At 40.2% G+C, this 22,386-nt stretch overlaps 1 protein-coding gene across 3 annotated transcripts in view; it reads left to right on the top strand.

Annotated features, from left to right (window-relative positions):
• The window catches only part of spire2 (spire-type actin nucleation factor 2), an 82,178-nt gene extending 60,072 nt beyond the window's left edge, over positions 1 to 22,106 (top strand). Inside the window, exons 9-15 of one of the 3 annotated variants that reach the window (XM_073070206.1) lie at positions 1,045 to 1,258; positions 4,472 to 4,599; positions 8,045 to 8,182; positions 9,017 to 9,084; positions 12,179 to 12,206; positions 14,234 to 14,349; positions 19,257 to 22,106. In XM_073070206.1, the coding sequence (XP_072926307.1) occupies positions 1,045 to 1,258; positions 4,472 to 4,599; positions 8,045 to 8,182; positions 9,017 to 9,084; positions 12,179 to 12,206; positions 14,234 to 14,349; positions 19,257 to 19,461 (897 nt within the window). In that variant the 3' untranslated portion in view covers positions 19,462 to 22,106. Of the gene's footprint in view, positions 1 to 1,044; positions 1,259 to 4,468; positions 4,600 to 8,044; positions 8,183 to 9,016; positions 9,085 to 12,178; positions 12,207 to 14,233; positions 14,350 to 19,256 lie in introns of all 3 variants that reach the window. The other 2 variants (XM_073070207.1, XM_073070205.1) reach the window with 2 other exon arrangements.
• The last annotated feature ends 280 nt before the right edge of the window (positions 22,107 to 22,386 follow it).

The following is a 22,386-nucleotide window of genomic DNA, read 5'->3' as shown; positions in this document are numbered from 1 at the left end:
GTTAACATTTTTCATTGTTCACTTGCTAGTTTAAGATGCATCTGCCAAACATAAATGTTGATTAATTTTTAATGAAGATTGTAATGTAAAACTTTTAGATAGCATGCTTTCTCAGCAATATTAGTTCTGTTTTATTTCTTTGCACACTGTTTGGAAATCAGCCTGTTTTAGGAATTGCTACTTTATTGATCAGTGAGCATTTGAACCTAGTTTAGAAGGACAATGTTAAATGTTTGGAAACCAAAAAAGTCTGAGCATGATGGAAAAATAAAATTAAAACAGAAAATGCTGCAATTTCTTAATGGGCCAGACCACATCTGCGGGAAGAGAAACGCAGTTGATATTTCTGGTTGAAGACTCCTCAACTGGAAGGAGACAAAAGTAGTTGATAAGGTGCAGGATGGGGAGGAATGTCTTTGATTTAGTACAATTGGGGTGACCATGGGATAAACTGTAAATAAAATTATTTAGTCAGTGACTGAATGAGAGCAAGTAGAGAGAGAACATGGGAGGAGTTTGAAAATGCAAAGTGGGAACACAAGTCTAGCAAGTCAGTCTGAGGGTGTCCTCTTCTCCCAGAAAGGGGTGGGGGGAGGGGGAGGGGAAAACAAACATGCTGAACCAGTATAGCAACTAGTTAACTGTTATACATTGAGATAGCAAGTTACCTGAAATTGTAGGATTCAATGTTGAGTCCAGAAATCTGCAGCCTGCCCAGGTGAAAGATGACTTCAGCATTGCATTGAGCTTCATTGTAACTGGAAAAACTGAATACTGAATTCTACAACTTTGAATTTGCAAGGCCATGATGGTGAGAAAGCTAAAGGTCCACTGACTGTTTCAGGAATACTTGAGAGCAAAAGTGGCCAGTGGCAGACAACTTGTATAAATCCACTAAGATTTGACACATGATAATGTTTATCTGATATGTTTGTGTTTCCTTTGTTGTGTGAGGGTAATGATCTCCACATATGGAATAGCACTCTACTCTTGTGTAGAAGTGAGTGATGCGCATATTCAGATGTAATTGTGTTACTTTATAAGGAAGAAGATTCACCAAGTGCAGAAATGCGAAGGGTTGCCAGCTCCCCAGTTCCTCTGAAACGCGATCGCTCATTCTCAGAACGTGATCTCCTCCAGTTACAGGCTGAATTTGCCCTGTCACATTCGGAATCGGCCTATCTCTCAACAGAGGATTCCCACACAAGGTTACATTCAGGGACTGAATCAGTAACCAGAACTGTGTCTCAGCATAAAGGTGAGTTAATGGAATATCTTTCCATTTTCCTCTTGAGGCTGTATAATCATTAGACAATATGTATGGACCAGACTGGATACATTTTAGTACATCTGTACTTTGCTGGCAGTAAAATGGAACCGGTTAAAGACTGAATCATTTTCATTAAAAACAAATTGCCTGTGAGAAGGTGAAGTGATTCTATACTCTTTTTTTTAACATGGATAAACTTGTAATACTTGCTTAAAAACTTGGTTCCTGACTGTTGTGAGTGAGGAAACAGATTTGATAGGTCTCACGGACAAGGACTCTGGACACGCAGCCTTGGTAGTAAAGGATTTTATTTACAGAAGGCAAACGTGGGCAAATGGCAACAGGAGCAACACACACACGTGCACAATTTACAGTAGTCGGATCGGCAATAACACACACCCAGACAATTAATAACAAACGAGGGAAAATCGCGTGGGAACAAAGCGCGCGCACACATACCCCCCCGCACCCCAGGGAAAAGTCAATACAATACCCGCACCCCCCCCTTGACTTTGTGCAGGCACAGCTCTTCTGCTTAGGGACAATACTCACACTCCCAACCCTGTTCAATGCGCAGCTCACCAACAGCAGGGTGGTCCCACGGAGATAGCAACAAAGCACGCGTGGCTTCCTTTATAGTGCAGCAGGGCTGATGAGTCCAGCCCAGGTAATTCACAGGGAAGCCAGTGGCTTGGTGCCAGCCAAATTAAACTGATTACAAAGGCCAGTTGCCTGAGGTCAAGTACAAGGCTAATTAAAGGGGCCAATGGTTAGGTGTGCATTGATGGGCAAGGAGGGGTCAAACCTTGATTGGCAGGTGGAGTGTCTTTCGACCAGGTAATGGGCATGTGACAGTCATGACCCCTCCAATACACTGACCAAAGGTTCCCAATGTCATTGAACAGTTCTTTAACTTCAACTCTCTGGTTTTGATGTCAACAATTAGGTTCCCATATTTGTAAATTTCGTGCCTTGTAACAGAAAGTCCCTTTGCCTTAGAAAGGATGTGCTGAAACTGGAGAGGGCTCAAAATTCACAAAAATGATTCTAGGATCAAATAGCTTGTCATATGAAGAACGTTTGATGGCTCTGGGTCTGTATTCACTAGAATTCAGAAGAATGAGAGGTGACCTCATTGAAACCTATCGAATGCTGAAAGGCCTTGATAGTGGATGTGGAGAGGATGTTTCCTCTAGAGGGTGAGTCTTAAGACCATAGAGGACAGCCTAAGAATCTAGGGATGTCCTTTTAGAACGGAGATGAAGAGGAATTTCTTTATACAGAGAGTGGTGAATCTGAGAGTGAAGTGAAATAGAGGGTTACAGTGTGGTATGGATTTAGTACTTTTTTTTAAAGGAATATATGGGTCAGCACAACATCAAGGGCTGCAGGGCCTGTACTGTGCTGTAGTATTCTACTGTCTAGTGGAGCATTCTTTGCCACAGGCAGCTGTGGACGCCTAGTTCTTTTTTATATTTTTATTTTTATTATACGCGCGCGCGCACACGCACACACACACCGATTCTTAGTTGGTCAGGCATGAAGGGATATGGGGAGAAGACAAGATTGGGGCTAAGAGGAAAATTGGATCAGCCATGATGAAATGGTAGAGCAGACTTGATGGCCAAATGGCCTAATTCTGCTCCTATATCATATGGTCTTGTATCTTGTAAGCAGCATTCACAATTCTACACAATTATACATGAAAGAACACAATTAGAACAAAAATAAAAGTCTATTTTAGAGCAATGTTATCAAAGTAATCATAGTTTTGCTAAACTGTAGTGATTAGGATTTTGCCAGTTGGTTCAAGGGCTGAATGGTTGAAGGGAAGTTACTGTTCTTACTACTGATGGTGAAGTGCTTCAGGCTTCTGTACCTCCTTTCCAATGTTAGCATCAAGAAGATGGCATTGCCCAGGAAGTGGGGATCTTTCATAGATGTTGTTTTCTTGAGGCAGTGCCTCCTGTAGATATTACCAATGGTGAGCAGGGATGTGCCTGTGATGTACTGGGCTGACTCCACTTCATGCATTCCCATCCACGTATTCGTTTTGCTGTACCAGACCGTAATGAAACCAGTCAGGATACCTTCAGCATCAGCAGAAGTTTGTTAGTGTGGTAGCATGCTGAACCTCCTGAGAAAGTAAAAGAAACTGGCATGCTTTTCTTTTGTTTGCTAGGCTGAGGACCTAACACATTGGGTGACTTAACACCCAGAAACTTAAAGCTGCTGACTCCTCCACTGATACATCAATGTAGACCAGCATGTTTGCAACCCCCTTCCCTTCCAGGACACAACAATTAGCTCTTTAGTTTTGCTGACAGTGAGCGATAGATTGATGTTGTGATATCGGGAATCTATCTCGCTCTGGTAAGCTGAATCAATGCCACTTGTGATTCGTCCAACAAACAGTAAAGTCACCGGCTAATTTGAAGATGGTGCATAACCTTCAATGCTATAGGACCTCTCCAATACCAAGTGCTCATTATAAGGATAGGTACTTGATGGTTGGCATGGAAACAGTGGTCTGATAGCTTGCTTTTATACTTCGATTCTATCTAAGACACTTTTGAAGTATTATCACAATTATAATGTAGAAAATTAGATTTGTGGGTTTATCACTTACAATCAGAATAATGGAACAGCTAGGGAAAGATGAGCGAATTATAATTTTAAACGCTTTTTCAAAAACAAAGTTGCATGGCCAGGAAGTATATTTTCTGTTTGTGTTTGTCTGACAACTGATCTGTCCTAAAATCCTCTGTGACAACCAAATTGGTCATAACATCTTCTGATTACATGAACATTGATATAAACACTATGTATTGAGTAGATTCTCTTTCATTAGTTAAATGTGGCTGAGCCTGGCAGCTTGAGCATGTTCCGCTTTCTCATTCCTTATCCAAAACATTAATTCCCCTGGATCGTGGAAAATAAATTTAACCAGGGTCTCCATGTTTAATTGCTGCCCAAGTAAATTCAGCTACTTTTGTGGGTATAGAATGAAACTATGTTTAGACTTGGATATTGCTCTTGTAGGGTGAGTTACTCTCTGACTCTAGAATTGCTTATGAGGATGTGATCATGTGTGAAAGGATCAGTGGATTTCAGGGAACTGCTGTGTGTGCACACTGGCTTTGTTCTTCCTTTCTAATGGATTGGTTTCCCAAACGTGGTGTTTGTTTATACTTTCAGCAGATCATAATGAGGAGGTATGGTCTATGGAGGCTTATAGAACTCGTTCTTCTTCTGCAGGGGGAGCGATCCTGCGTACTTCAAGGGGTTTTTCTGAGAACCGTTCAAATTTTTCCAAACACACGTTGATGGTAAGTGCCTGTTGAAACTTGTATATAAGCTTTTAAGTTTCACCCTTAAATAGTGTAAAATGTTTATTTTCAAAAACTCGATAAAATAAGGGGGGGAAAATACATTCATATAGGTTTTCCTGTACTTACTGGTTATTAATGGAACATGAAATTTGGGAGGAGCAGGGTAGGCCATTCATCCCCTTAACCCTGCTCTGCCATTCAATATGATCATTGCACATCATCCATCTCAACGTATTCCTCTTCTCTCCTCTGTGCCATTTCTTTGCATTCATCTGTCCATCCGTAAGATATTCAGTGACATGGACCTTAGGTTCACCAGCCTTAGAGTAAAGATGTTTCACCCCTATCACTCTTGAGTCCCAAATTCAAAGGTTGAGATCCTGAGTTCTCAAACCCCACCCATGTGAAATATGTTCCCCATGTCTATTTTGTCCACCAGTAAGAATTTCAATAATTTCCCAGATCCCATTCTATGGGATGTAGTTTCCCACATCCCATTTTGTCCAGCCCCGTCAGAATTTCAGTAGTGTTGATTCCTGTTCATCCTTCTTTGAGTGAGTCCTAAACTTGGTCATCTTGATTTCTCCTCAAACAGCAACTCTTGTCATCGCAGGAATCGCTGGTGAACTCTCACCGCACTTTATGACAAGTGCATGCCTTGGAGAAGGAGATTGGAACTCCATAAGTGGACTTACCAGGCCACTGAATAACTGTATTAGGACATCCTTCTGTACTGAGATCTCCTTGTCATAAAGGACAATGTACCATTTGTCACCTAACTACTTGCTGCATCTGCCTGGGTGCTTTCAGTAACCCATGTTCCTTTGCGCGTCAACATTTCCCAGTCTTGCATCATTTCAATAACACCCTGCCTTTGCTTTTCCTGTCAAACTGAATAAGTCTACATGTTTACTGTATCTGCCATGTTCTTGTGTATTTGTGTTCTTGTGAGTAGGCCATCCAGCCCATCAAACCTGCCCCACCATTCAATAAGATCAAGGCTGATCTGTCCGTAAACTCAGCTCCATCTACCTGCCTTTTCCCCATAACCCTTAATTCCACTACTATGTAAAAACCTATCTAACTGTATCTTAAATATATTTAGTGAAGAAGCCTCAACTGCATCCCTGGGCAGAGAATTCCACAGATTCACCACTCTCTGGGAAAAACAGTTTCTCCTCATCTCAGTCCTAAATCTTCTCCCCTGAATCTTGAGGCAATGTCCACCAGTTCTAGTCTCACCTACCAATGGAAACAACTTTCCTACTTCTATCTTTCAAATTTTTTGTTTCTATAAGATCCCCTCTCATTCTTCTGAACTCCAGAGAGTATAGTCCCAGGTGACTCAATCTCTCCTCATAGGTTAACCCCTTCAGTTGCTGTACTGTTCCCCTCCAGTACTGTTGCTAATTCCCCCCCAAACTGAAACACTCTGCTTCTACTCCACTGTTGGAGCCACTTTCCTGAGAGAGAATGAGTGGCAGCATTTCACACTGGTGTCTGCTCTTCTGTGAAAATAAAAACGAAGCATAGTCTTGAGGTAATGACCTTAATCAGAACTTGTGAGTGTCATTGACTTGAAATGTTGCCATAGATACTGCATAAACTGCTGAGTGCTTCCAGCATTTTCTGTTTTCAAAGTTCAAAGTAAATTTATTATCAAAGTACATTTATGTCACCATATGGAACCCTGTTATTCATGTTCTTGCAGTCATACTTCTAAATCTAATAACCGTAAGAGAATCAATGACAGATCACACCAACAGGATGGACAGCCAGTGTGCAAAAGACAACCAATTGTGCAAATACAAAATGAATGAAAAAGTAATAATAAGTAAGCAATAAATATCAAGAACATGAGATGAGTATTTGAAAGTGAGTCCATAAGTTGTAGGAACATTTCAGTGATGGGGCGAGTGAAGTTATCCTTTAGTTCGGGAGCCTGATGGTTGAGGGGTAATAACTGTTTCTGAACCTGGTGGTGTGAATCCTGAGGCTTTTGTAGCTTTTTGATGGCAGCAGCAAGAAGAAAGCAGGTCCTGGGTGAGTGGTGGTGGGGGGTCCCTGATGATGGATGCTGCTTTCCTGCAACAATGCTCCTTGTAGATGTTATCAATGGTGGAGAGGACTTTACCCGTGATGGACTGGGCCATATCCACTAATTTTTCTAGGATTTTCCATCCAATGCATTGGTGTTTCCATACCAGGCTGTGATACAGCCAGTCAATATACTCTCCACCACACATCTATAGAGGTTTGTCAAAGTTTTAGATGTCATGCCAAATCTTCACAAATTTCTAATGAAGTAGAGACGCAGCTGTGCTTTCTTCATAATTGTACTTGTGTCCTGGGCCCAGGACAGATCCCCTGAAATGATGACATTGAGGAAGTTAAAGTTGCTGACCCTCCACCTCTGATATTAATGGACTAATTTTCATTCCTCCTCTAAATATGTTCTTTGCTGTTTAATCCTAACCTTTCCCCATCACTGCTGATATCTTTAGGGACTCTAGTCCTGTTTGCTTCCTTGCCCTCTCCCCACCTGTTTTGCCTGTGGTTAGTGGTTTCAATGGGGAGCATATCTTCAAATGGAACCGATGGATTCAGAAAACTTGCAGGGGTTCTCCAATATTGCTTTTGGGAATTACCTCTCAGATTCTGCACCTTCCAGATCTGAAACCATGAGAGGACTGCAGATGTGCAGGCAAAGGAAAATAAAGTTCTGCTGTTTTTATTTTAATTTTTAAACATCTCTCAATGTCAAGGGCATTTACAAACTAGAATCCACGGCAGTGTTTGACAGCTGGCAAATCTCCATCACTAGCAGACTTCAGTCTGTTTATCATGGGCATCTGGAGGCAAGATTTTAGCCCTGTACTACCTTAGGCTTGGTCACAGTTGGGGTCACTCTTCTGCACCCAAATCAGACAGATGGTGAAATTGAACCTCGGGATCCAGCTCAGGTAAATGCAGGTGATCATTGACCATGGCTGACCATTTCAGACAGCAGGATGTCATGCAAGATCTGCCCCATTACTTTTGTCCTTTTGTTTTAGAAAAAAGCAATTTAAACAGCATGGGAATTGGTGAGTCACATATAAGATACAGGCGACCCTCCCCCAAGTTACAGCTGTTTAGGTAATGAAGGTTCACTCTTACAGAATTCACAGATCACTACCCAAAATTCTGAGATGCAGAATAAAATCCTGAGAATGAATTTATGAAAAAAGTAAATAACACTCGGTGGAAACACATGGGTTCACATGGAAATGTGTGCACGATGTGGGCACTGCTTCCCCCCCCCCCCCCCCTTAGCAATCAAACCCTCTATTCTTAACTGTGCAATCAATGTTGGGAGTTGCTCTTTCTAGTAATCATAGTGCTTGTAACATCCAGACAGATTATGGCAGGGAGACTCAGAATGGAATCTGTTTCTCTGCAGGAGGAGTTCAGTCACCCTGTAGAAAGTCTGGCACTGACTGTAGAAGAAATAATTAATGTTCGAAAAGTCTTGGTTAAAGCTGAAATGGAAAAGTTTCTGCAAAACAAAGATCTCTACAACAGCCTGTTAAAGGGGAAGGTTTGTATCTTTCATGTTCACTCAGTGATCATCATTCAGTTCCTACTGGCTGCTATCTGTTACTACTTTCTGCTAAAACAATGTCCCTAAGCAGTCATTCATCACCAGTTATTACGCAGGCTTTAGAAGAAGCCAGGCGGCTCTCTGTGCAGCTTTACAAATTCAGCTTTGCTGTAGCCAGTGAGCAGTACACATCAATCCTGGAGCCAACCAGCACTCCCTGAGGGTGTGAATCTGGGAGCATCCCCACAGATCCCGAGGGTATAAATCAGAGTGTTCAATCCTATGCGTAACCACACATCCTGAACATGTGCCGCTGGGAGCATTCAGGTACATCCTGAAGCTCCAAGTCCTGCATGAACTCCACTATCACATGTACTGGACCAATATCCAGAAACTAAAAATTGACTTGACAATCTCGTTCACATATTGTGATCTGTAATTTTGATAAAGAACTTCCCTACATTTATCGAAACTGAACTAATAAATTGTTACAGGAAGTGGAAATAGTGCGGATTTTACTAATTTAGAATTGTTACTTGAAACCTGTATTTTCATTGTTCCTGTTTTGCTCGAGTTCTCTGCTTGTTTAACTCTCAAAGCACAACTCCTGCAGCATCTGGCAAATAAAGGGGCATGACTTTGCTTACCATGTAAAACCAAAGGCAGCATTAACCTTTTGTGCATCAGAACAGATATAACAGTTATGTACAGAGGAAAATATGCCCTCATGTACTCATCCATCCATGCAAAGTATTCCATTGTATTTCCAATGTGCATTGTATATGGTGATTTTGGTTTGGGGGTTTGTGATATTCTGCCTTTGCCCTGCAGGTATGCTGCTGCTGTAGAACTAAGTTCCCTATGTTATCGTGGCCTTCAACATGTCTCTTTTGTAAAAGGTAACCAACTGGCAATAACTGTTTTACTCTGGAATCTTTTACTGTGAGTGTCCTGATTAGCATTTTCATCAAAATATCGAAGAGGACCGTCAGTATTAGACAATAGGTGCAGAAGTAGACCATTCGGCCCTTTGAGCCTGCACCGCCATTCTGAGATCATGGCTGATCATCTACTATCAATACCCGGTTCCTGCCTTGTCCCCATATCCCTTGATTCCCCTATCCATAAGATACCTATCTAGCTCCTTCTTGAAAGCATCCAGAGAATTGTCCTCCACTGCCTTCCGAGGCAGTGCATTCCAGACCCCCTCTGGGAGAAGAAGTTTTTCCTTAACTCTGTCCTAAATGACCTACCCCTTATTCTCAAACCATGCCCTCTGGTACTGGACTCTCCCAGCATCTGGAACATATTTCCTGCCTCTATCTTGTCCAATCCCTTAATAATCTTATATGTTGCAATCAGATCCCCTCTCAATCTCCGTAATTCCAGCGTGTACAAGCCCAGTCTCTCTAACCTCTCTGCATAAGACAATCCGGACATCCCAGGAATTAACCTTGTTAATCTACGCTGCACTTCTTCTATAGCCAGGATGTCCTTCCTTAACCCTGGAGACCAAAACTGTACACAATACTCCAGGTGTGGTCTCACCAGGGCCCTGTACAAATGCAAGAGGATTTCCTTGCTCTTGTACTCAATTCCCTTTGTAATAAAGGCCAACATTCCATTAGCCTTCTTCACTGCCTGCTGCACTTGCTTATTCACCTTCAGTGACTGATGAACAAGTATTCCTAGATCTCTTTGTATTTCTCCCTTACCTAACTCTACACCGTTCAGATAATAATCTGCCTTCCCGTTCTTACTCCCAAAGTGGGTAACCTCACACTTATTCACATTAAATGTCATCTGCCAAGTATCTGCCCACTCACTCAGCCTATCCAAGTCACCCTGAATTCTCCTAACATCTTCATCACATGTCACACTGCCACCCAGCTTAGTATCATCAGCAAACTTGCTGATGTTATTCTCAATGCCTTCATCTAAATCGTTGATGTAAATCGTAAACAGCTGTGGTCCCAATACCGAGCCCTGTGGCACCCCACTAGTCACCACCTGCCATTTCGAGAAACACCCATTCACCGTTACCCTTTGCTTTCTATCTGCCAACCAGTTTTCTATCCATGTCAATATCTTCCCCCCAATACCATGAGCTCTGATTTTACCCACCAATCTCCTATGTGGGACCTTATCAAATGCCTTCTGAAAATCAAGGTACACTACATCCACTGGATCTCCCTTGTCTAACTTCCTGGTTACATCCTTGAAAAACTCCAATAGATTAGTCAAGCATGATTTGCCCTTGGTAAATCCATGCTGGCTCGGCCCAATCCTATCACTGCTATCTAGATATGCCACTATTTCATCTTTAATAATGGACTCTAGCATCTTCCCCACTACTGATGTTAGGCTGACAGAATGATAGTTCTCTGTTTTCTCCCTCCCTCCTTTCTTAAAAAGTGGGATAACATTAGCCATTCTCCAATCCTCAGGAACTGATCCTGAATCTAAGGAACATTGGAAAATGATTACCAATGCATCCGCAATTTCCAGGGCCACCTCCTTTAGTACCCTAGGATGCAGACCATCTGGACCTGGGGATTTGTCAGCCTTCAGTCCCATCAGTCTACTCATCAGTGTTTCCTTCCTAATGTCAATCTGTTTCATTTCCTCTGTTACCCTATGTCCTTGGCCCATCCATACATCTGGGAGATTGCATGTGTCTTCCCTAGTGAAGACAGATCTAAAGTACTCATTAAATTCTTCTGCCATTTCTCTGTTTCCCATAACAATTTCACCCAATTCATTCTTCAAGGGCCCAACATTGTTCTTAACTATCTTCTTTCTCTTCACATACCTAAAAAAGCTTTTGCTATCCTCCTTTATATTCCTGGCTAGCTTGCGTTCGTACCTCATTTTTTTCTCCCCATATTGCCTTTTTAGTTAAGTTCTGTTGTTCCTTAAAAGTTTCCCAATCATCTGTCCTCCCACTCACCTTAGTTCTGTCATACTTCCTTTTTTTTAATGCTATGCAATCTCTGATTTCCTTTGTCAACCACTGTGGCCCCTTCCCCCCCCCCCCCTTGAATCCTTCCTTCTCCAGGGGATGAACTGATTTTGCACCTTGTGTATTATTCCCAAGAATACCTGCCATTGCTGTTCCACTGTCTTTTCTGCTAGGATATCTGTCCAGTTAACTTTGGTCAGCTCCTCTCTCATGGCCCCATAGTCTCCCCTGTTCAACTGCAACACTGCCACCTCCGATCTGCCCTTATCCTTCTCAAATTGCAGATAAAAACTTAACATATTATGTACCCTAGTTCTCATCTCACCTACCAGTGGAAACAACTTTCCTGCCTCTAGCTTATCTATCTCTCTCATAATTTTATGTTTCTGTAAGATCTCCTCCCATTTTCCTGAGTCCCAGGTGACTCAATCTCTCCTTACAGTCTAACCCCTTCATCAGCTGATTCATTGATGACAAAAGATGTCGCAAAATGGTGTTTCTTTTCCAAAGTAAAGCTGTGGGAAACAGATGGATTTAAACTCCCTTCCTGGTGTATTTCAGAGAGGACCTTTGTGCACTGTACAAATAATAAACATAAATACTAGCTATTTCTCCAAATTGCAAAATACTCAATATTTAAAATAAGTGTATTTAATACCATTTGATGTTCTTCTGTATTAAAAATGTTATATGGGCTATTTGTTCATATTTTACACTATTAGCTGTTTTACCTCGGTGTAGATTGAATGAGAGTTTAATTTTGACAAATGTATTCAATACCAAAATTTACAAATATTTGTCATGTTACTACAATTTAACAATCTTTCAGTTTAATGTTTCTGCATTTTGAACAAAATACATTGACTTTTTTTGTATTAAAAAAGATAAAACTTGGTAAAAATTATTGAAAGAAACATTAAAAACAAATCCAAAGATTTTAGTAGTCATGGAACACTAGTTTAAATCATTCATTTTCTAGCATTGCACATATTTTTCTTACCGTCCAATCACTTGTATTTTATTTCTCTTAGATCTGTCTGTGGTTCCTGCAGTTTGAAGGTAAGAACTGCTTCAATTGATTAGAATCTTAACTCGCAAATATGGTAAACAAAGTTTAACTTCTCCTTTTACCTGATAAATTGCTTCTGGTTACCAAATCTACAAATTGGTTTAAGATATTATAACATATTATTCAAAAGAAACTAGTAAGATGAAAAACAATGCCAGTGTATTGAGTACAGGAATTGTTCATTTATAACCAAACTGGTAGAGAATTGAGTATCACCACTGAGCTGTCTAACTGAAGAAAGCATAACAAGCATTTCCCATAATAGCAGTGATTGTGGAACAGGTGACAATGTTCCTATTTGTATTGTGTATTCATGTGGCAGTGGATGTTAAAGCAAAATGAGTCAACAGCAATAGACTTCACATAAATTGGTTTAATATATCTCAAAGTTGTTACTATAGTTTAAATGTTACTGACGGTTGAAATAAGCAAAATCCTTCACTCACTGGTTGTGCATTACATTTTTAAAATGCGGTATCTGTCCAGGAAATCACCCCATCCATGAAAGGGCAATTTTGCCTGAACAGCTGATAGAAGCAGCTGAGTTTGAATGTTCCTCAACATAATGACCCCCCCCCCCCAAAAGTGTATTTACTTGGGAGAAGTAGAGTGATTTTAAATTATTTAGTGCTGTTGCATGGTGTAGGATTGATGTTTTGACCAGGTTCTAAAAGCTTACCAGTGCAAATACCACAGTGAAAGAGTTAGTTTAATTGGACATATTCAGTAAAGGTAGAAAACAATTTGTTGTCTTTCATTTGGTTGGAGTTGTTTACACTGAAAAGGAATGGCATTCTAGCTTAATTAAAGTAAATGTATGGAAAATGTTCTATTTGGACCAGTCATGCAGGAGTCAAATTGTATAGGTGTTGTGCCTCTAGTCCTCAGATTCATAAACCTGGATTTAGAAGGTTTGGTTTCATTAGAGCCAATACTTAGGCGATATATAAACTCAAAATTCCCAATATTGCTGAAAGGTATCCAAGATGCTATCAGCTCACTCTCAGTACTTGCACAATAAGTACAGTCACCAGTGATATGGGCAGAACTGGATTAAGCAGCATTTCTGTCCTCACTAATCTGATGTGAAAAGTAATCGTGTACATTGGTAGAGAATAGTAATTGCCTGTCATATCAGTTAGGTTGATGGACTGCAGGTAAAATAGGCTAATTGGAGAGATAGACAACTGACGGATTAAAGAATCAGACAAATTGCACAGGACTGAGGAACCTGCTACATGTCAGTGGGATAAATGATAGATAGATATACTTTATTCAGTCCAAAGGAAATTAGTGTCACAGTAGCATTACAAGTGCTCAGATATAAATATTAGAGAAGTAGAAAGAATAAAAAAATAAGTTACCCCAAACAGTCTAACGGGGGGTTCATCAACTCCCCAGCTGTAGGATGACTCAATATAAAGCTTGATGGCCGAGGGTAAGAATGACATAGTGCTCTTTGGAGCAGCACAGTTGTCTTAGTCTATTACTAAAAGTGCTCCTCTGTTCAGCCAAGGTGGCATGCAGAGGGTCAGAAGCATTGTCCAGAATTGCCACGATTTTCAGTAGGGCCCTTTGTTGTACCACAGCCTGTGGTGCGTCCAGTTTGACTCTTATGATAGAGCCAGCCTTTCTAATCAGTTTATTGAGCTGGTAGATGTGATTGAGGGAATTCAATGGGGACGTTCTGGATCACTGCTGATTAAGAGTAGAGATAGATGGAAATAGCTGCTATTAATGCATAAGTACTCCTGTAAACACTCTTAATCTTTTTGTGCAGAATAGACTGGCAGGATGTGTGATGAGTAAAAAGTTGAAGTAATAGCACTAATCTGGAAGTTGCTTCAGTGAATTGGAATTTGTTGAAATGAAAAGCTACATGACAGGTTAATTTGCATACCTATGAGGAAGGAGTAGGAGAATGAGATTGTTCCACTTCAAACATGTGCTGACGTAATGAGCTGGATGTCTTCTGACTGTATCATAAGCAGTCTATAATTCCATATATTTTCTACAGATTAAGATACCTTCTAAGAAACCTGCCCATATACCAGTCTACACTCTGGGTTTTGAGAATACTCAAGGAGCCAGTCAGACAAAATCTGCCCAGGCAAAAGCACTCTTCCAATCTCAGTAAGTATACTGAATTGCACAATGTTCGATGTTGACGTTTTCCTTTAACTGAACTGGCATTTGGCAACTTAATGAGACTAACACAACTACTACAACAAATACTTTCATGTATTTGGATCAATTGCCAGCATTGATGCAGCTGGCTGTAAGTCAGGGGTTCCCAACTTGGGAACACTTATATGTTTCTATAAAACAGAGAGCTATGGGTAAGCCTGGTAATTTCTAAGGTAGGGACATGTTCAGCACAACTTTGTGGGCTGAAGGGCCTGTATTGTGCTGTAGGTTTTCTATGTTTCTACTTGCTTTGTTGGAAGATGCAAGATATGGAAATTGTACCTCGCCTTGAAGAGTGAGAGGATACAGAAGTTACTAACCACCAACAGATGAAAGGAACTGTATAGCTGGTCTTCATATTGATGCCAAATGTCATTCATCATTAGGGGGTGCTAAAACAGGGTATCTTCGAATAATACAACTAGGCTGCTTAGAAAGAGTCCACAAAGCTAATCCAATGCTTGCTTTCATTGTAAGGGACAACCGTGGGAGCATTTGGAAAAAAAATTGGAGAAATACTGAAGGCACTAATGCAGTGGTGAGACAGAGGGGGGTGTGCACAACAGGCTGGGAACATTAGAATAAATGTTCATATTGGTAGCTAAGAGAGTGGGAGGAGAAAAGAATGAGTTTACATCACTGATACTGAGATCAAAAGGGTTGAAAGCTTCAGGTTTTTGGGAGTGAACATCACCAATAGCCTGTCCCAGCCCAATCACATAGACACCACAGCTAAGGAAACTCACTAGCACCTCTCCTCCCTCAGGAGGCTAAAGAAACTTGGCATGTTCCTCTTGACTATCATCATTTTTATTGATGCGCCATAGAAGGCATCCTATCCAGGTGGTATAGCAACCACTCTGTCCAAGACTGCAAAAAACTGCAGAGTTGTGGACTCTATACTTCTTGCTGCCCTGGTAAAACAGCCGGCATAATCAAAGGCCCTGCCCACCCAGACTGCCCTCCCTCCCCACCCCATTAGGCAGAAGATACCAAAGCCCAAAAGCATGTAACACTATTTTGCATTCTGTTGTTTTCCCTTGTACTACAAAGCATTGTTGTAATGCAGTGATCTGCATGGACGGCATGCAAAAGTTCTTCAATAATAAACCAATAATAATAAATCAGTAATAACAAAGTGACAATAGTACAAAGTGAGGGGAACACGTAAAAGTAATTTTAGACAAGTCTTTGGGGTCATCAGTAGATGCCAGCAGAGACAGTACAGGTTTAGGAACTAGATTTCTGTGTATACAGATCCAACTGAACACATTGTGGTGTCGTGGTACACATCGGTACCAATGACATGGGTAGAAAGAGTCAGGAGGTCCTGAAGAGTGAGTACAGAGAGCTTGGTAGGAAGTTCAAAAACAGGACCTTTAGGGTCGTGATCTCTGGATTGCTGCCTGTGCCACGTGCCAGTGAGGGTAAGAGTAGGATGCTCTGGCAGATGAACACGTGGCTGAGAAACTGGTGTAGGGGGCAGGGTTTCAGATTTCTAGATCATTGGGACCTCTTCTGGGGCAGGTGGGACCTGTACAAGAGAGACGGGTTACACCTGAACTACAAGGGGACCAATATACTTGCAGTGAGGTTTGCTAGTGTTATTGGGGAGGGTTTAAACTAGATTTGCAGGGGGATGGGAACCAGAGTGCCAGAGTAGATAGTGGAACGGGGGTAAAAATAAATGATGTTAGCAGTTCATGCAAAGTCACAAATAGTAAGGTTGTGTGTGGTGGTAATAATCTTCTGAGGTGTGTATATTTCAATGCGAGGAGTATTGTGGGAAAGGCAGACGAGCTGAGGGCCTGGATTGACACATGGAATTATGACATCGTAGCCATTACTGAAACTTGGCTACAGGAGGGGCAGGACTGGCAGCTCAATGTTCCAGGGTTCCGAAGTTTCAGACGTGATAGAGGCAGAGGGATGAAGGGTGTGAGGGGGGAGGGGTGGCTTTGCTAGTCAGGGAAAATATTACAGCAGTGCTTCGGCAAGACGGATTAGAGGGCTTGTCTACTGAGGCCATATGGGCGGAGCTGAGAAACAGGAAAGGTATGACCACATTAATAGGGTTGTATTATAGACCACCCAATAGTCAGCGAGAATCGGAGGAGCAAATCTGCATAGAGATAACAGACAACTGCAGGAGAAAGAAAGTTGTGATTGTAGGGGATTTTAATTTTCCACACGTTGATTGGGACTCCCATACTGTTAAAGGTCTAGATAGGTTAGAGTTTGTAAAATGTGTTCATGAAAGTTTTCTAAATCAATAGACAGATGTACCAACTAGGGAGGATGCAATATTAGATCTCCTATTAGGAAATGAGTTGGGGTAGGTGATGAAAGTGTGTGTAGGGGAACACTTTGGTTCCAGTGATCATAACACCATTAGTTTCAACTTGATCATGGATAAAGATAGATCTGGTCCTCAGGTTGAAGTCCTAAACTGGAAAAAAGGCCAAATTTGAAGAAATGAGAAAGGATCTAAAAAGCGTAGATTGGGACAGGTTGTTCTCTGGCAAGGATGTGATTGGTCAGTGGGAGGCCTTCAAAGGAAAAATTTTGAGTGCAGAGTTTGTATGTTCCTGTCAGGGTTAAAGGCAAAATGAATAAGAATAAGGAACCTTGGTTCTCAAGGGATATTGGAACTCTGATAAAGAAGAAGAGAGATGTATAACATGTATAGGCAACAGGGAGGAAATAAGATGCTTGAGGAGTATAAAAAGAGTAAGAAAATACTTAAAGAAATCAGGAGGGCTAAAAGAAGATATGAGGTTGCTTTGGCAGTCAGGGTGAAGGATAATCTTATGAGTTTCTACAGGTATGTTAAGAGCAAAAGAATAATAAGGGATACAATTGGTCCTCTTGAAGATCAAAGTGGTTGGCTATGTATGGAACCAAAAGAAATGGGAGAGATATAAAATGGGTTTTTTGCATCTGTATTTACCAAGGAAACTGGAATGGAGTCTATGGAAACAAGGCAAACAAGTAGGGAGGTCATGGAATTTATACAGATTAAAGAGGCGGAGGTGCTTGCTGTCTTGAGGCAAATCAGAGTAGATAAATCCCCAGGACCTGACAGGGTATTCCCTCGGACCTTGAAGGAGACTAGTGTTGAAATTGCAGGGGCCATGGCAGAAATATTTTAAAATGTCGATATCCACTGGTCAGGTGCCAGAGGATTGGAGGATAGCTCATGTAGTTCTGTTGTTTAAAAAAGGCTCAAAAAATAAGCAGGGAAATTACAGGCCAGTAAGTTTGACATTGGTAGTAGGTAAATTATTGGAAGGAATACTAAGAGATAGGATCTACAAGTATTTGGATAGATAGGGACTTATTAGAAAAAGTCAGCATGGCTTTTTGTGTGGTAGGTCATGTTTAACAAATCTATTAGAGTTTTTCGAGGAAGTTACCAGGAAAGTGGATGAAGGGAAGGCAATGGATGTTGTATACATGGACTTCAGTAAGGCCTTTGACAAGGTCCCTCATGGGAAGTTAGTTGGGAAGATTCAGTCACTAAGTAAACATGGAGAGGTATTAAATTGGATTAGACATTGGCTCAATGGAAGAAGCCAGAGAGTGATAGTGGAGGATTGCTACTCTGAATGGAGGCCTGTGACTAGTGGTGTGCCACAGGGATCAGTGCTGGGTCCATTGTTTTTTGTCATCTATATCAATGATCTGGATGATAATGTGGCAAATTGGATCAGCAAATTTGCTGATGATACAAAGATTGGCAGTGTAGTGGACAGTGAGGAAGGTTTTCAAAGCTTGCAGAGGGATTTGGACCATTTGAAAGAATGGGCTAAAAAATGGCAGATGGAGTTTAATGCAGACAAGTGTGAGGTATTGGACTTCAGAAGGTCAAACCAAGGTAGAACATACAAGATAAATGGTAGGACACTGAGGAGTGCAGAAGAACAGAGGGATCTGGGAGTACAGATACATAATTCCCTAAAAGTGGTTTCACAAGTAGATAGGGTTGTAAAGAAAGCTTTTGGTACATTGGCCTTTATAAATCAAAGTAATGAGTATAAGAGTTGGAATGTAATGGTGAGGTTGTACAAGACATTGGTGAGACTGAATTTGGAGTATTGTGTGTAGTTTTGGTCACCTACTTACAGGAAGGATATTAATAAGGTTGAAATGAAAGAGTGCAGAGAAGATTTACAAGGATGTTGCTGGGACTTGAGAAACTGAGTTACAGAGAAAGGTTGAATAGGTTAGGACTTTATTCCCAGGAGCGTAGGAGAATGAGGGGTGATTTGATAGAGGTGTATAAAATTATGATGGGTATAGATAGAGTGAATGCAAGCAGGCTTTTTCCACTGAGGCTAGGGGAGAAAAAAAACAGAGGTCATGGGTTAAGGGTGAAGGGGGAAAGTTTAAAGGGAACATTAGGGGGGGCTCCTTCACGCAGAGAGTGGTGGGAGTGTGGAACGAGTTGCCAGATGAAGTGGTGAATGCGGGCTCACTTTTGACATTTAAGAAAAACTTGGACAGGTATATGGATGAGAGGAGTTTGGAGGGATATGGCCCAGGTGCAGGTCAAACGGACTAGGCAGAAAAATGGTTCAGCACAGCCAAGAAGGGCCAAAAGGCCTCTTTCTGTGCTGTAATGTTCTGTGGTTCTAACATTTGTGTATACAGTGGAAAATGTGTAAGCATTGTGTGATAATTTACTGCAGGAAATCTTGGTGATTGCACATGGTTCAAACTTTGACAAATGTGTGTTCTCTTGCATTTCTGAATTATTAATACCAGTAAAAAAAAATTATCCATGTATAAATGCCGCCAATGGAATATCCTCATGTTCAGTACTCAAAACCCTTTGAATGCTTTTATTACAGGTCCTTGAGGAATATCAGTAACCGGTCAGTAGAACAGGATTTCCCACACCTTTATGCACATGGCTGTAGCTTCAAGGATATTTGTGCTGAATGCACAAAATTTGTTGCTGATGTCATTAATTCAAGCAGAAAAAGTATGGACCTTCTGAACAACACTCCTTCAAGGAAAATTCAGTCTATGTACTCGCGCTCCACCAGATCCTGAGAGAAGTACAAGAAGCAACAACTGGCTGACGTAGTCATTAGACAAAGTTGACAGCAGTCACACTGCATGAGCTATTGTTAATTCCTAAACCAACTGAATGCAATATTTCGAGGCTGTGCCCAACTCATTCTCAACAACTACGAACATGACACATAGTCACCATGAAGGATACAGAAGAACTGGAGTTTATAGAGGTCATGTTTAACATTTTCATGGTAAAACTCTTTTCACATTGAGGCAAGATAGTTGCCACACAATTGATGTGCTTTATAGCCTTCTATGAATTCTTGAATTTGGAGACTAGTCCTTTAATTTTTGAGATGGTGGCAAACTCAATTTTCATTCTTGCTGTTAACCAGCTATAAGAGCTGATTAGGTAGAGAAGAGATATTTGAATTCAGTACTTGAAATACTTCCACGTTGATATGTCAAGAGACTGAGTCAGTTTGGAATGTAAACCACTGGAAATCTATTTTATTATTTTAATTACAATTAAATTCCATTCTTTTCTCAGTTTTTGTTTTCTTGCTACTATCTCCAGAAGACTAGATCACTAATAGTTCTGTTTCCTTGCAAATGAAACATGTACTACTGACATTTAATTCTGGGACTTTATTATGTGCTAACCTAGTGAGTGTTTTCAGCCCACACTCAAAATTAGCACAGCAACAGATTAAGTAGATTTTACTTCAAGTGCAATTTTTGAATTATTCACCTTGCCACGTGCACTGCTGTGATTGTGCATGAAGCCTATCACAATATAAAACAAAGCATCAGAGCTGACATTGCTTTAGGACAGCTCAAATGATTGTTTTATATTCTTGATTCTGTTGCACTTTACTGAATAGAATAAACTTGAGTCGCTTTGAACCAGAGCAGTATCAAAGGCATAAATGATGGTTGTCAGAGTCCAATAACTATACAGTATGTTTTTAAATGTTCATTCTGGAGCTAAAATATTTTGTATTAGGTGTATTGACAATCTGAGGAATAATCTATATACAAAGATCTAACATCTGAAAAGCTCAATTGGCACTACCAGGTAATTTTATAAATGATTAAGCATACAATATTCAGCATTTCTTGATTGCTTAATCATTTAAGTTTCAATTTCTTTATACCATATCTTTAATAATTCAAATAATTAAAATGAAGAGTTTTGAATAAAGTGAAGTTTGCATACAACAGCCATGTTTAATATTAACTGTTCTCTTGTGGAGATTATTTTTCATCACTGTATATTTGGACCATAAACAGATAGTGAATGTCTAGGTAGAATATTGAAAGCCAATTATTCTCATAATCTCATCTTTCCATTACCTGAATCCAGTAAACAAGCAAAGGCCAATGAAAGGGCAACAACCAAACCACAATGGTTTGGACATCAGCACTGAGTTTTGTACTAAAATAATTCGAGGACATTGGGGTTTATATTATGTTAAACAGTCCATTTAGATTATTTTGTAACACTAAAATAAGCATTTTAGCATTTCCAACTCTTGAGCATCATATTATGCTCCTTTCATATTTCTGAAATTCTGACTTAAACACAAATTAGCAGCAAAGTACAGATTAAAGGCAGACTGCTGCTGACTGTTTCACATTCTAAAGAAAACTTCACATTTTAAAGCTGTTACATTTTAAACTTAATGTATAACAATGGAAAAAAATAGGCAGCTATTTAACTCTTATTTCAGAGATTATTTATAGTTTCTGTACCTTTATGGAATCATTGCTAATATCACAACATGCTTGTTTTTTTAAAAAAAAGGCTGCTGTTTGTCTGACCTTTAATTCATATCCATGAGGTGGAATTAAAGTGCACAGCAATGTGTTTATTAGATAGCACTGCAGAAGCCAGCCAGATAACTAGCCAAAAGGACATTTAATTTTGTTTGTTCTCAAGTCTTGATAAAGTAACAGAACCAATTACAACAAACTGCTTCGAATTTCAGCTTGCTTTCCTCATCATCACACCATCTTACTTTTATCTGGATACTGTATTTGATATTGCTCTGGTATAATGCTGCTTATTAGCCTTTCTGCATGATTGAAAATTTTGACCAGAGTGGCCCAGAAAGACATGCCAGTAGAATTAATGAGCTTGGTGGTGGTTGTTGTTATGAATCTGTTGACGAAGTCACTGTGGTCATCTGATCACCTTCTGCTGGATATGATGCATGCTGTAGAACAGTCACCAAGGAGTGCAATGGCAAATCGATATCATGCCTTCAGGAAACATCTCCACAAGACAGGACCTATCATGGGTTTGGAGAAATAAAGTCTCGATCCTTACTTCAAAATCTCTCAGCATTTAGAGGTCAATTTCTGGCTAACTTATAATATGCATAAAATCTGCAATTTTCATCCAGGTATCTATTCAAAGCAATACACTAACAATTTCAGAAATCATAAGCATCTTTTTTTAATATGAATAAAGCTATTCATCAATGCACCTTCGTTACTGATGGAATGTGTGTTGTGTGTACAGTGACTGTTTTTTCAGTCAAATAGCATGTTAAATAATATATGAAAATAAACATTTTTAAGGACTGTACAACACAATGTAAAATGTATTTGGTAAATATGTTTCCTTGTAAATACAAGTTATATTTACTGCGAAATTAAATAAATTGTGCAAACTATCCAGAAACCCTGTTTGATAATTCATAACTGTAAGCAAATATTTGGGGAGTGTATTGATTACATCTTTGCATTTGTACTTGATTCTTAAAAGCTATAGATGCTAGAAATACAAAATAAAATCTGTACAAAATTAGGCAACGTCAGTTGATAAAAGGTTAACATTTCAGGCCAGTGGAAAGGGATTATTGATCTGAAATGGTTGTTCTGTTTCGGTGAATGCTGCCTTATTTGCTGAGTATTTTGAATCCTTCCTGTTTTCTTCATGTTTGAAATGTAAAC

This window comes from Hemitrygon akajei, chromosome 17, assembly GCF_048418815.1.
Source record: "Hemitrygon akajei chromosome 17, sHemAka1.3, whole genome shotgun sequence".
Taxonomy (NCBI): Eukaryota; Metazoa; Chordata; class Chondrichthyes; order Myliobatiformes; family Dasyatidae; genus Hemitrygon; species Hemitrygon akajei.
This window is presented reverse-complemented; position numbering and strand designations above follow the sequence as displayed.